General features: G+C 51.7%; 1 protein-coding gene across 1 annotated transcript in view; it reads right to left on the bottom strand.

Annotated features, from left to right (window-relative positions):
• Positions 1–13,941, bottom strand: part of cog5 (component of oligomeric golgi complex 5) — a 128,470-nt gene that overhangs the window by 36,860 nt on the left and 77,669 nt on the right. The window contains exon 11 of the mRNA XM_064342813.1: positions 3,989–4,070. Within this exon, the coding sequence (XP_064198883.1) occupies positions 3,989–4,070 (82 nt within the window). The remainder of the gene's footprint in view (positions 1–3,988; positions 4,071–13,941) is intronic.

Here is a 13,941-nt window from a genome sequence, read left to right on the forward strand (position 1 = left end):
TTTCAAGGCTACCTGTCTGCTACTATCTTCTATTAACATATAGATGTACTGTCTGTAGGTGATTCGATTTCAAAGTCTAATGCTTAATCTAAGATTAATCTTCATCAAATGCTTAATGTAATGACTTAGATAAAGACTTAAGATGAAGATGCGAGTGTTATTGACTTGTCTGGAACTGCATTTAAAGGGACATGCAAATAGAGAACACAGACGCGTGTGTGTGTGCATGTGTGTGTGTGTGTGTGTGTGTGTGTGAGAGAGACAGAGAGAGAGACATAGAGAGAGAGAGAGAGAGAGAGAAATAGGGAGAAAGAGAAAAAACTTCCCTGACTCCTGTGCTGTCTCTTTGACCAGGAGATTAAACACAACTTGTCCTCCATCAATCTTTGATTAAAAACACATCCCCTTCCAGAGAAGCCAAGAGCTCCATTAGGTCTGACGTGAAACAATGCCCTGGACTATATCTCCTACTGTAGGGAGAAAGTCACCTGCCACACAGCCTTCACTGTGGAAACCTCTCGCAAACTGAACACATATCCTGACCAAGCACCCAGGTTCAAGTTTATAGTCAAAGGTGTTGTATGAGTGAGAATACGTTTGCACATATACAGTATGCATGCATATGTGTGTGATTGGTTGCCTGTATATGTGTGGATATATTGTAAACTACAAGGTCAAAAGCATGTGGACACCTGACATCCAACATCTCATCCAAAATTATGGGTATTAATACGGCCCACCCTTTGCTGCTATAACAACCTCCACTCTTCTGGGAAGGCTTTATACTAGATGTTAGAGCATTGCTGCAGGGATTTGCTTCCATTCAGCCAGAAGAGCATTAGTGAGGTTGGGCACTGATTGGGCGATTAGACCTGGCTCACAGTTGGCTTTCCAATTCATCCCGAAGGTGCTGGATGGGGTTGAGGTCAGGTCTCTGTGCAGGCCAGTCAAGTTCTTCTACACCGTTTTCGACCCTTCTGTACCGCAACTCTGGGACGTCTGGCTCCCCCTTCCGAATGTACCCCTCTCCGAGCCTGCTCTCCCTGGTCACGTCCGCTGTCTGCTCTGGCCCCTCGATGGTGGAACGAGCTCTCCGGAGCAGTCCGAATGGCAGAGGCGTCGGCAGTTCAGACTCCATTTCAACTCCTCCACCACGACCATCTCCAGCGCTTTCCCCAGCCCTGACTCCCGATGAGCCCTAACTTCGGCTTTCAGAGCCTGGGGCTCTCTGCTGTTGTTCATTTAATGCAGTTTAATGAGCTCTTTTGGATAATTTCGGTTTTTTGTTTGCATAACTCAGTTTGATGCTAAATAGGATCGTTTGCATGTTGTCAGTTCGGGGCTGCACTTCACGCACTCGCTGTTTCTCCTGGGACTATACTTTCCTCCTCAACGGCACTTCAGTCGTCGCATCTGCGCTCGCATTGTAAGCCGCTCTGGCTACGAACCGCAGCTAAATGGCGGTGTGGTGAAGCAAGGCGCGCGAGAGTGTGCCTGAGTGGAGTGATACGGTTTCACTCAGAGGCGGAAAACAAACGGCGCTGGCTCGCTGCGAATCGGTGATCTTGAAAATCACAGCCGCATTGTTCACAAGTCCCAGGCCAGCTCGAGGAAGAAATAAAAAAAGAAGACAAATATCCTGGAAACACCATCGGACCAAAGGGGTGGAAAGCTTTGTGAACGTCAAGCCCAAATACGTCAGGTGACCGTTTTCCAAATCACATCATCATTAATATGATAATAATTGAACTTTAATAACTGAAGTGATTAATGGGTAATTATAGAACATTATGTCGACGGTTCTCATGGAGCAACCGAGGGGATTGGTGAATGTATAATTTAGTGTTGCTGGAATATTATGCATTTATGGAGTACTTTTTCAACCCTAATTAAACCATTACCATTTCAGCTCTGTCTTGTCGGAGCTGATCATCTAATTGGATCTGCATAAAAATGCATACCGCTTCAAATCAGTCTCGTTAAGGTAGAAATGGATGACAATTATATTCTCTGGGGCAGAACAAACTGCACGGACTTCAAAACAGAGGCGTGAAAAAAAAACCTGGATCAGAACAGATCTGTGTTTGAAACCCTTTGCTGTGCTTGATTAACATGCTTCTTTTAATAACTAATCAATAATCCCCATGGAGATGGACAAACCTACTAACTACAGCATGTAGGGCTTCTTTAGCTCCTCCCCCAATGGATTTAGTCACAAGAAGAGGAGGGGCAAAGGCAGGAGTGAAATGGGGCAGAGGGAGCATATAGGGGACAAAAGGGTGAGCGAGAGGGAACTGGAGGAGGAGAGGCTAAAGACAAACCAATCCACACTGACTAAATATAGGTTTATTCTGGCAACAGTAAGCACCATTTACCTTGTATTTAATGGTACCTAAAGACAAAATACAGAATAATGATGCTTCAGACCTCATGTTTATAAAGTTCAGGACATCGTATACACAAACCAGTGAACAAATAGGGACAGACAGATCAATGTGTGCGTACGTATAAGTTACCCAACTTACACATTCTATTCTCTTTTTTTTAAGGAGAGAACTCAGCGAGACCTCTGTCTTATACTCCCACACATGCACACATAATGAAAGGGAAAAAAATAACTACAAGGAAGCAAATCTTAACACCCTCAAGCTCCGCAGGTCAACTTAGCAGACGAGGAGCCAGCTCTGTGTCTTTAAACACCCCGTCCAGAGAGGATTACACAGGCAGCCATGTCCAGGGACCGGGGGTCAGGGGTCACTGGCACCCACACGCCCACACAGGGAGCAATTAATAAAGGCAGGAAATGCATGCAGCAGCTCGAGCTGGAATGGAGCTGGGGATTACCATTTGGAACAGACCGCAGCGGCACTGCACTGAAGCTCCATTTAATGACTGGAGAGTGAAGGCGGGGCCTATGTGATGGGCGGAGCCCTGAATAACTCCACCCGAGGCGCAGTGTGCTGATGAAACTGACAGGGGATTGGGGGAGGGGCTTAGGTTAGGTCATTCTACATGGGGGGGGGAGTGAGGAGTAGCTGACGCAACGCATGCTGGGAGGTCACGTTCACCCCTTTACGCTCGTCCGCCTTCTGCGTGCCGCTACACGGCGAATTCGCCGAACGGCGACATATGGAGAGGCGCAGCAGACTCTGCGCGCTAACGAACACTCGCTCGCTCGCGCCTTCTGGACGAACACCGGGGGGAGGACAGCAAAGCTGCCTCCGCACGTACCAGGGAGCGGCAAAAACCGCGAGAAATATCGGCTCCTCCCATCAGCTCAGCTCCGCGTAAACAAGCTCGCCGCAAACTTAAAACACCTCTTTTCCACCCCCTACCCCGCCCCACCCCCCCGCCGCTCTCTAAATAAAACAGGAGCGTTTATTTACACTCCGGTGTGAAATACGCGTGGAGACGCGGGGGGGAACGCCGTTAGAAACGGGCACGCTCGCGCGCGTCGGGGAGATTGATGGCGGAGTCGCTGCCGCGGCGTCATCCTTTTCATCCGGTCCGTCCGCCCGGTCCGGGGGAATGAATCATTTGGGATGAGCCATCATTTCACACCGCGTCCCACCGCAGGGATAAAATCCATCTACGGTTTTATAGGCCGCGGAGAAGAGAGGCGGCGGCTCGGCCGTTCTCCACGGGGAAATATGGCTGACACCATTACTGCAGAGCTGGGCCGGGCCGCGCCGGGCCGGCCGCTACCGCGCCTGATGGAACGCCAGCCCGTAATGCTTGCATCAGGCCTGTGCCGACGCAGGCAAGTTTTATTTGAGCTTGTGTGTGTGTGTGTGTGTGTGAGTGTCTTCATCACTCTGGCTGTACCTGCAGAGCTTCACTGAGAGGAGGAATCCACAAGGGGGAAGAGGGCAGGGTGGGGGTGGGGGGGAGGGGGGTTGGGGAGAGGGGGGCTGGGGGCATTCACTCACCGGGCTGTCACACCACATCCGCAACACTCCGTCAAACACGCATCGATCAGCGCACTCACCCCCGGTCGCCTTCTGGAACTCCACGGAAAGGATCTGGGTGACGGAGGTCCAGAACGTGTACATGATGTCCGCCTGTCCGTCCTGCGGGGAAACAGGTGACGGGTGAGAGAGCGTTCACAAAACAAAACAAACAGAAACAGCTCCGGGAGCGGACCTGCACCATCGGGACCGTGATGAAATAAGGGTGCAAGGGCTGGGGCGAATCGGAGCGAACGGCCCTCCGGACAGCCACTGCCAGTCTCACGGAGTCCTGGACTCCTCCGAATGAAAAAAGAGAAGTCAAACAGCCTCCACGGACGCGCGAGGCTTCTGTAAATAAACGAGAGTGAGAGCGATAAACATGACTGATGGCGCGGTGAAGGGCAGGCACATTTCATCATCATCATCTCGAAGCGTCCTCGGAACAGAAGATGGCCGAGAGCCTCCGAGCCTCCCGTCTGTACCCAAGCGCTCCCCTCGTTCGCGCTCGCGCTGTTTTTCAGAAAACTACGTTAGACGCTCGGTTCCTCGACATCGGAGGTCTGCGGCGAGATTTACGGCTGCTCCTCGCGCCCGCTCGACGCCGCCACCGCCGCCGCCGTCGTCGAGGGAGACGGGCTGAATCGCGCGTAACGGTTGTCGGGGTGCCTCGTCTTCGCCGAGTCGCGGCGGGACGCGAACGATTAGCGCCTTGATTAATGTCACTTCCCTTTTTAAAACAAGGCTCCTAATTACGCATCTGAACCCGATAACTGGGGCGGACGATGGCATTACGGGACAATTACAGACGCGGAGAGCGAGGTAAACAGCCGCGCTCTCTCCCGCGCCCGCGGGGGGGGGGACCTCGGATTGACAGGATGAGGTGCTCCTCCGCCACAAAGGCCCAATCAATCTCAGGGAGAAGGGCAACAGGGGGGCGGGGGGGTGGGGGAGCCCAATTCAGCGCGACTCAGGAAATAAAAGGAGAAAACGGGGGAGGGAGGGGCAGAGAGAGAGACAGAGAGAGATGGAGTGTATTTGAGAGAGCGGAAAATTGAAAGGACTGGTTACGAGGCGCCGTGTCTTTTCACCCCGAAATCCAATCGCAGCCGCGTCAATGTCACGCGTTTCCCAGAATGCCCTCCTCCGCGCTTGAGCGGGTCACGGGCCGTAGCTGGTTAGCACTTACCGCGCGGTAAATAACTCATTCCTTAATGGATCTGCAGAGCATCACCGGCAAACCCACCCTGCCCCCCGACTCCTACTGCCCCCGCAACAACCGCTCAAGGTCACGACCTTCCTCACGGACACCTCCGGCGCCCAATTCAGACAGGCGGAAGAGGACGTGCCCCACGACAGAGGCCAAGCAGCCTCAGAACAGCACGAGTGCAGCTGGGCGGGGCAGCGAGCACAGGCCACGCCCACAACAGCCGTTTACTGAGAAAATTAGTACACAGGTCGATAAATGTGTCTCCCCACCACAGTGTGATGTGCTGCAGTTACTCCCCTACAGACAACCTGTCGTGAGGGGCCTCTACACTGAATGGAAGTCAAAGGGCACCCAGACCAGGGCTGAACATTGCCTAAAGGTAATGGTGCTGTATCAGGTTGTTTCTGAATGTGGACCTCCTCAAGTTACCCACATCAAATAAATACTGCTCTACATACCCACCGTGCTTTATATTAAAATATGTTAGCACTGGGGGTTTATGCTCACCTAGATAGTGCTTTTCATAAAGGACCGAGCGCACACACACACACAACCTCACAGAAACACACACACACAAATTCAAACACACACACGCACACGTGCACACATTCCACGGTTAAGTTCCAACATCTGAGGCCACAATTTCACAGGTAAAATCCTCCATCTACTCCATCGCCCGCGAGTCCCGAGAGCTTCTAAAAATACCTCCCCTGTCCCCGTCAGGCTCGCGGTGCAGAGCCTCAGAAGCGCCAGAAACGGGGAGAGAGGGAGAGAGGGCGGGCGAGCGAGCGCTCGGCTGTGGAAATACCCCAGGGCACAGGTGGGATTTTTCACTGGGTTTAAAACGACATGCTAAGGATAAAAAAAACCCACCTAATGCCTTTCAATTAAGGCATGGAGAGTACAGGGTTTACAGGGCTGCTCAGTAAACCCCATTACAGCTCCCTCAGCGTTAGCGTGCGGCTGGGGGGGGCGCGTGACGAGCGACAGCGCCGGGCCTTGTGGTAGACAGCACAGGGGCGGGGTGGGGGCTGAGTTTTGTATGGCTGAGAGCGGGGAGCTTCGTGGTTGGGCCAGTGGGAGTGTCCCGTAGGGGTGAAGATGAGCTAGGGGCGAGGGGTCAGGGTTCAGGGGAACGATTCAAGTAGAGCAAGGGAGAGGCAAGAGGACAGAAATGGAAGATTCAGTTAAGGGGGGGGGGTAGTGAGCAAGCGGCCAAATGACGTGGGAGAACCCCACCCTGAGTGAAAGATGGCGGCGATGGCACCGTGCAGGGGGCAGTGTGGAAACAGAAGGGGGGGGTCAGGTGGGGGGGGGGGGGGGGTTGAGAGAACAGGATCTAAATCACAGCACCGCAGTTCGGGGCCCTGCGATGGCTCGGCTGTCAGGTTAATGTCTCCATCAGGACGGCTGACTCCGCTAACACTGCGGCTGATTCCACACTTCCTGCCCGTTAATTACCCGCTCCTGCAGCAGCGCTGCTCTCATCAGCGTATTTATTAACCCGCGCGACGGCACTCACGCACTTTGTTTTGCCAGCCGCCCCGGATGACAGCGTCTGCCAAACGGATATAATGTGATTGAACGTCTTAAGGGGTTCAATACCCGACATTCAGGGCACGCTGTAGCTGCCGGGACGCGTCTGGAAAGATCGCTCCCGCGGCGTTTCGCCCTCGTCCGCGTCGAGAACGAGCCTCGCGCATTTACAGCGCGAAGACGGCTACGACATTGAAACAGTCAAAGAGCGATGAAAGCAACAGATTTCGATTCACAATTACCATGTCACCCCGAAATCCTTCCTCGTGCATCGCTGAGGCCGAGCACAAAACTCGAGCGCTCGTCACCGGTGGCGGGGGGGGAGTGGGGGTGGGGTGGGGGGGGCTTTTTTTTTCTTCTGTGGAGTCGGCGGCACGCGTTGAACAAAGCGGCCTTTGTGAGCGACGAGAGCGTTTTCAATCGCGGTGTGACAGCACATGAAGTGCCGCCAATTACTCACGCGTGCTTTCTCACCCTCTCATTACGCCTCGGTTTTGAGCCTTCAAAAGGCGGGCGCGCTTTCAGATTAAAGTCGCTTCGAAATTGGCTCCCAATCCCCCCCCCCCCGTCTTCTTCTCTTGGCTGGCGCATCGATGTGCTCCGCTTAAGTTTTTCAAGGTAACGTACGTGCGACGCGCCATTAACCGCATGAAGAGAGTCGAGTGCCGCATCCCGTTAAAGCTCTGATTTTTCGTCTAAGCACACAGCTCGTGGTCTGGTATCGTAGCCAGAGCTAATGCAAACTGACTAGCAGGGCTTCAGTGTGGGGCATTTAAGGCCAATTTACTTCTGGGAGGGAAGATTACAATCGTTAGGGTACACCTGTCATGTCAAGAGTGACCCCTGAATGTGCTCATTGGAGTGTGCCTGTGTGTGTGGGTGTGTGTGTGTTCTACAACTCTGCTCAAATTATCAACATGAAAATATCTAATACTTATATACTAATACCCTCTTAATGATGCACGTGTTGATAGCTATTGTTATACTCACATGTTTTAATTTTTTAAAAATGATTTCCATGAAATGTGTGCATTTGCAGTACTAATGAAGCCCTGTCTTAAGTGCCATAGTTTAAGCGTGAAAACTAAAAGTAAGCATTTGTTATCTTTGCTTATTATGTATCGTGTGGGAGCTCTTTGGATTTTAAAGGCCTTTGTATATTTTTGCTGTTTTTGGCTGGTGTTCTGTAGTTTCTCATTTAAATAACTTTTACTGTTCCCAATGAACAACTGTTGTACTTGGATATTTTCCTCGACTACAAGCGATTCGGTTTCTAGAACTTCAGAATTCACACCCCCTGGGATGTGTCTTACAACATGTCCCCTTTTATTTGGGATAAATGCATCACAAGGCAAGGGCACACAGCACTCGGCCCTACTGTGTGTGTGTGTGTGTGTGTGTGTACGTGCGTGTGTGTCCAAGTGTTTTTGCGTTTGAGTGTGTTTGTGTGATGTATGTTTGCGGATGTATGCATGTTTGCGTGAGTGTGTGTTTGTGTGAGCGTCAGTGTGAGCGCATCTGAGCACAAATCAGCGAGGACGTCAGCACTGTGTGAACACAAGGCGTAGGGAGAGAGAGAGAGAGCGGCGTCCTTCGTCTCAATCTGAGCTCCAGTAACGAGAGCGGCAGAAAGAGTTATTAAGCCTGGACTCAGCTCGATACGTAACCTGAGGCAGGAGCAGAAATAACTGCACAAGTATCCTGCCCATAGAAACACCTTTCTGGCACTGAGGGGAGCGGGGATCGATTGGTGCTGCCTGCCAGGTAGGGCGGGGTGGGAGGTTCCCATCAGCATCAGGTAGCCACACGTTTGAGCTGAGCGCTATGGGCTAACAGGAACTTCCTGGTGCTGGGCAGGAAAGTGAAGATACATAAACACCCTGCATTAAGTAGGAACATCTCCTAGTGCTCCCACACCTCCTCCTGAGAGCACAGCTACTTTTAGCACGAGCTGTAGGAGTGCTACAACACCCACTGCACTTTTCACAACTTTCCCGGTCGTACGACCACACGGCTTTCTCAGCGAGAGGACAGGCGGCGGAGTAATGCTCACTCCACACAGCAGCAGCCTGATCCAGCAAACAGGCAGCCAATCTATGCTTGTGAACAGCAGACGATGCTGTCCTGGGGCCCTTCTGCTCTACAACCAAGAACTACTGATCTGCCCACGTATGGAACCACGGCCTCCGCGCTCTATGCACACGAGCACACGCACATATGCAAGCACACACGCACACACACGTTCACATGCACGGACATGAGTATTCTTTGAAATTAGTCGAGCCACACTACCCAGTTCTCAACACACAATACACACGCCGCAACACATACACACACACACACACACACACACACACACACACACACACGCACGCAGATACACACACACGGCAGTGCCCAGGTGCACTCAGCTGCGAAGGCTGTGATCTGCCGGCACAGAATATACATCAAGACACGCCGACCTGCCGAGTCTGCGATCGATTTGTTCTGACTCTCTGGAGGCAGCCCTGGCGCGCGTGCACCTCGGTGGCCCGTAAGAACCGAAGGCAGGGGAGAACCGACGCCTCCTACGTCTTCTGAGAGCACAAACACGTGCGCGGACGCTCACTGCAGGGATTAAATACGAGGTGTACAGGGCCTGTGCAGTTCGCTACAGATAGGTCCCTCTCCCTGTTCTTTGTCATGTGTAAGGTTCAGGGAAAAGTTCACAATAACAGACAGCAAAACTTCTAGCGAGTCCAAATCTGCGGCGTACCGAGTGTAAATACAGAACGGTTCACACGCGTTAAATAATCGCCATCTGAAAACACTGTATCAACATCTTTGCCTCTCACCTCCATTCTAGGCTTTGCCGAGGCTTTAGAAAATATAGCCGTTTCACGCTCGAGGACACCGACGATATCTTACACAGCGGCGGCGTGCCAAGCCTCGTTACGAGCGTATCTGTTTCGCGGAAACCAAACTCTCGCAGATGTCACAGTGGGAGGGGGGGGGAAAAAAGGTGTAGTTTCCATAGAAACCGTCCACACTCCCTCCGAAGCGGGCAGCAGTCCGCGGGGGGGTGGAATCTATTTTTACGGCGGCCATAGTAATTACGCGAAACGTGCTTCATTTTCGGTCGGAGCGCTAGCAGAGGTTTCTCACCGCGCCCCACCGCTCCGTACGGGATTGCGTGATGGGAGGCGCGCGGCGGGAGCGGCGGCTCGGTAATCGCCGTTCGGGGCTGTCGGCGGGACCGTCTGCTCGGCCCCGGCTTGTTAGCGGGTGTCAAATAAGCTGGTGACAGGGAGCACACGCCGGCGAGGCCTGGAGCCCCCCTTCCCACCCCCCAGGAGCTATTCACCCAGCCGCGGCACCAGCACCCTGCCACATAGCTATACTGCTATCATCCACACACACACACAATCCTGCTATCATCTACACATATATACACACACACAACATGCTATCATCCACACACATACACAATCCTGCTATCATCTACACATATACATTACATTACATTACATTATAGGCATTTAGCAGACGCTCTTATCCAGAGCGACGTACAACAAGTGCATAGGTTTCATGATGTAGAGGCGCAAAAGAAACACTAGAGTGCTGTGTGAGTAAATATACACTCACACAGCATGCTATCATCCACACACATACACACAATCCTGCTATCATCCACACACATACACACACAATACTGCTATCATCCACATATACACAATACTGCTATCATTCGCACACATACACTCACATTACTGCTATCATCCACACGTATACACATACAATACTGCTATCATCCACACACATACACAATCCTGCTATCATCTACACACACATCATGCTATCATTCTCACACACACACAATCCTGCTATCATCCACACACATACACACACAATACTGCTATCATCCACATATACACAATACTGCTATCATTCGCACACATACACACACAATACTGCTACCATCCACATATACACAATACTGCTATCATCTACACATATACACACACACACAACATGCTATCATTCACACACACACACACACAACCCTGCTATCATCTACACACACACACACAACCCTGCTATCATCCACACACAATACTGCTATCATTCGCACACATACACACACATTACTGCTATCATCCACACATATACACATACAATACTGCTATCATCCACACACATACACAATCCTGCTATCATCCACACACACATACACAATCCTGCTATTATCCACACACATATACACAATCCTGCTATCATCCACACACATACACAATCCTGCTATCATCTACACAAATACAAAATACTGCTATCATCCACACACATACAAAATCCTGCTATCATCTACACATATACTCAATCCTGCTATCATCCACACAAAAAAAACACACACAATACTGCTATCATTCACACACCCACACACACAATCCTGCTATCATCTACACATATACACAATACAGCTGTCATCTACACACATACACAGTACTGCAATCATTCCCTGTTTTTAGCTATCTACTAATAAAACACAGTAAGATTACTTATATATGTGTGTGTGTGTGCGTGTGTGTGTGTGTGCACACAGTGAGTCTGATTTGTACACTACCCCAGAGGATCCAATCTGTACTCGACCCAATTGTTCTCATGCAGAGAGCAGTCTCGTACGCATAATTAAAAATATTGACCTGGATAGTTGTGGTGCAGAACAGGCAGTGCTGAACGACTGTGATCAGAGTCACCACACGCCACAACTAAACCGGCTCGACCCGACTCAACCCAACCCAACTGTGGTGTGGGGATGGCTGGTTTAAGCAGCCACACCTGCCCTGGGTCAAGCTAATTAGACCTGGCCAATTGGATAATTGGTTAATAATTAGATAATTGGCCAGGCTAATTGGACCCAGGAACAGGAGTGGCTGCACCTGTGCGTAGTGAGGTAATCACTGCGCACAGGTTAAATCTGCCATCCCCACCCACATCAGGAGCTTCTCTGTCATGACAGTGTTTGAGATCTGCTCATTTGGCTATACCATCTTGCCAAACCCTCATGGAATAAATGTGGACTGTTTTAACATCATCTCCCTGTGTCTCTGTGCTGGAGGGCCCCAAGGAAAGCCACTTCGGTGGCCTGTGGCAGGCGTGTTTGCCACAGTGGCGCCCAACGTGGGGCTCCTCCGGCACAGCAAAGAGGCACAGGAGGGCCAGCCAGGAAGCACACTGGAGGAGGGGCGGCTGAGGTGTTCCCGACAGGGCTTCGGGCGGATCCTCCGGGCCAAAAATGGGGAGCGGAAGATGACCAGGGAGGGGAAGGAGGCAATCCTCAGCTGGGACGCTGAGGAGCTGCACCTGGCCGAGGAGGCAGGTCAGCGACGGGCGGTGCACGAGAGGTGGTCGCGCCGTGAGCTGGACTTGGCCGGGAAGGCGGGTCAGCCACGGGCGGCGCACGAGCGGTGGCCGCGCCGTTTTGCTTCCTTTCTCGTCCGTTTGGTTGTTTTTAGCTCTTTGTTTTGGCCTGGTTGGTTTGCCCGGAGCCCATGAAGGGATAAGCCTGCAGCCGCCCACCAGCAGAGCCGACTGGCGGCCACCACAGCCACGAGGGTTCCTGGTCCCCAGCACCACAAGGCCAGTCCACCAGCCCACCAGCCCAGCCACCCCACCACAGCCCCTGGAACAGCCCAAGCCGGTGACGCCCCCACCAGCCAGCAGAGCAGCCCAGGACTTCCCGTGCTCCAGGAGGGAGGAGGAAGAAGGGCTGCCTGGTCGTCCGAAGGAGGGTCACCGCATGTACTGGACTGTTCCGGGGCCACCCACCCTGACTTTTTTTTATTTAATTTTTTAGCGTGTTTGGAGTGTTTTGTTTGTTGTCTTTGGCTTTGTTGGGAGTGTGGGGGTGGGGGTGGGGGTGGGGGTGGGGGGGAGTAGGCGTCGGCCAGGGAGTCTCCCTGGCCTCAGTTTGGCGTTGGGGGTATGTGGTGTGGGGATGGCTGGTTTAAGCAGCCACACCTGCCCTGGGTCAAGCTAATTAGACCTGGCCAATTGGATAATTGGTTAATAATTAGATAATTGGCCAGGCTAATTGGACCCAGGAACAGGAGTGGCTGCACCTGTGCGTAGTGAGGTAATCACTGCGCACAGGTTAAATCTGCCATCCCCACCCACATCAGGAGCTTCTCTGTCATGACAGTGTTTGAGATCTGCTCACTTGGCTGTAACATCTTGCCAAACCCTCATGGAATAAATGTGGACTGTTTTAACATCATCTCCCTGTGTCTCTGTGCTGGAGGGCCCCAAAGAAAGCCACTTCGGTGGCCTGTGGCAGGCGTGTTTGCCACACCAACCCAACCCAACCCGACCCAACTCAATCCAACCCGACCTGACCTGACCCGACCTGACCCGACCCAACAGAACAGAACAAACACTCAGGGCTGAGGTCACAGAAATTTAACGTGCCAGCTTCTCGCAGCATAACTAAACAGATCACCACCTGCTAGCGATGAACTAGCAGAAGGCATTCAGGGACATCGTGAAACACTTCCCAGAATGCCCTGGGCTCACATACTGGGAGTGGCATCCCTTAACCTCAAAGGACGTTTATTTTTAAAACAGTGTAGCACACACAAGCACATGCACACACATAAACACACCACACACACAAGCACACAACCACAACCACACACGCACACAAACAAATCCCACACCACACACACACACAGACTGGCCAATAGGTCAGGATGACGGTAATGAACTGGTGACTTCTGAGAGAGAGAGAGAGAGTGGGTTCATTAAATGTTTTCCTGGTTCATTCCATGTGATGACACACATGATGGAAGCCTCGCGGCTGTGGGCTAAATTTGATGGCGGGCAATGTGGGCATAATGGCTGGCGTAAAGGCAGACCCGTGCTGCCAACGGCGACGTACAGAACGCCCACAAAATACCCTTCAAAATAAAAGTCTCCAGGCATTCTGAGCGTCCCGCAATTTAGAGTGAATGAGCCACTCGTAGGGATCTCAAAGTAAAAGTGGACTGACTGGCTAGGTCTACAGCAATCACAGAGGGCAAATCTGCAAGTCCCCTCACAATAAAGTCCCCTGATATGTTGAGCGTTCAATTTCACGGTAGCAGTAAACTGGCAATTTTAATGTCCGGCAAGCATAGCGCAAGGGATTGATCTACGAATCAATCAACCGGTCAATCAATCAATAATCAAGCAAGCGGAGTGTATTTATGGAGCACGTTTACAGCTGAAATTAAG

The sequence above is a fragment of the Anguilla rostrata genome, chromosome 7 (assembly GCF_018555375.3).
Source record: "Anguilla rostrata isolate EN2019 chromosome 7, ASM1855537v3, whole genome shotgun sequence".
Classification (NCBI taxonomy): domain Eukaryota; kingdom Metazoa; phylum Chordata; class Actinopteri; order Anguilliformes; family Anguillidae; genus Anguilla; species Anguilla rostrata.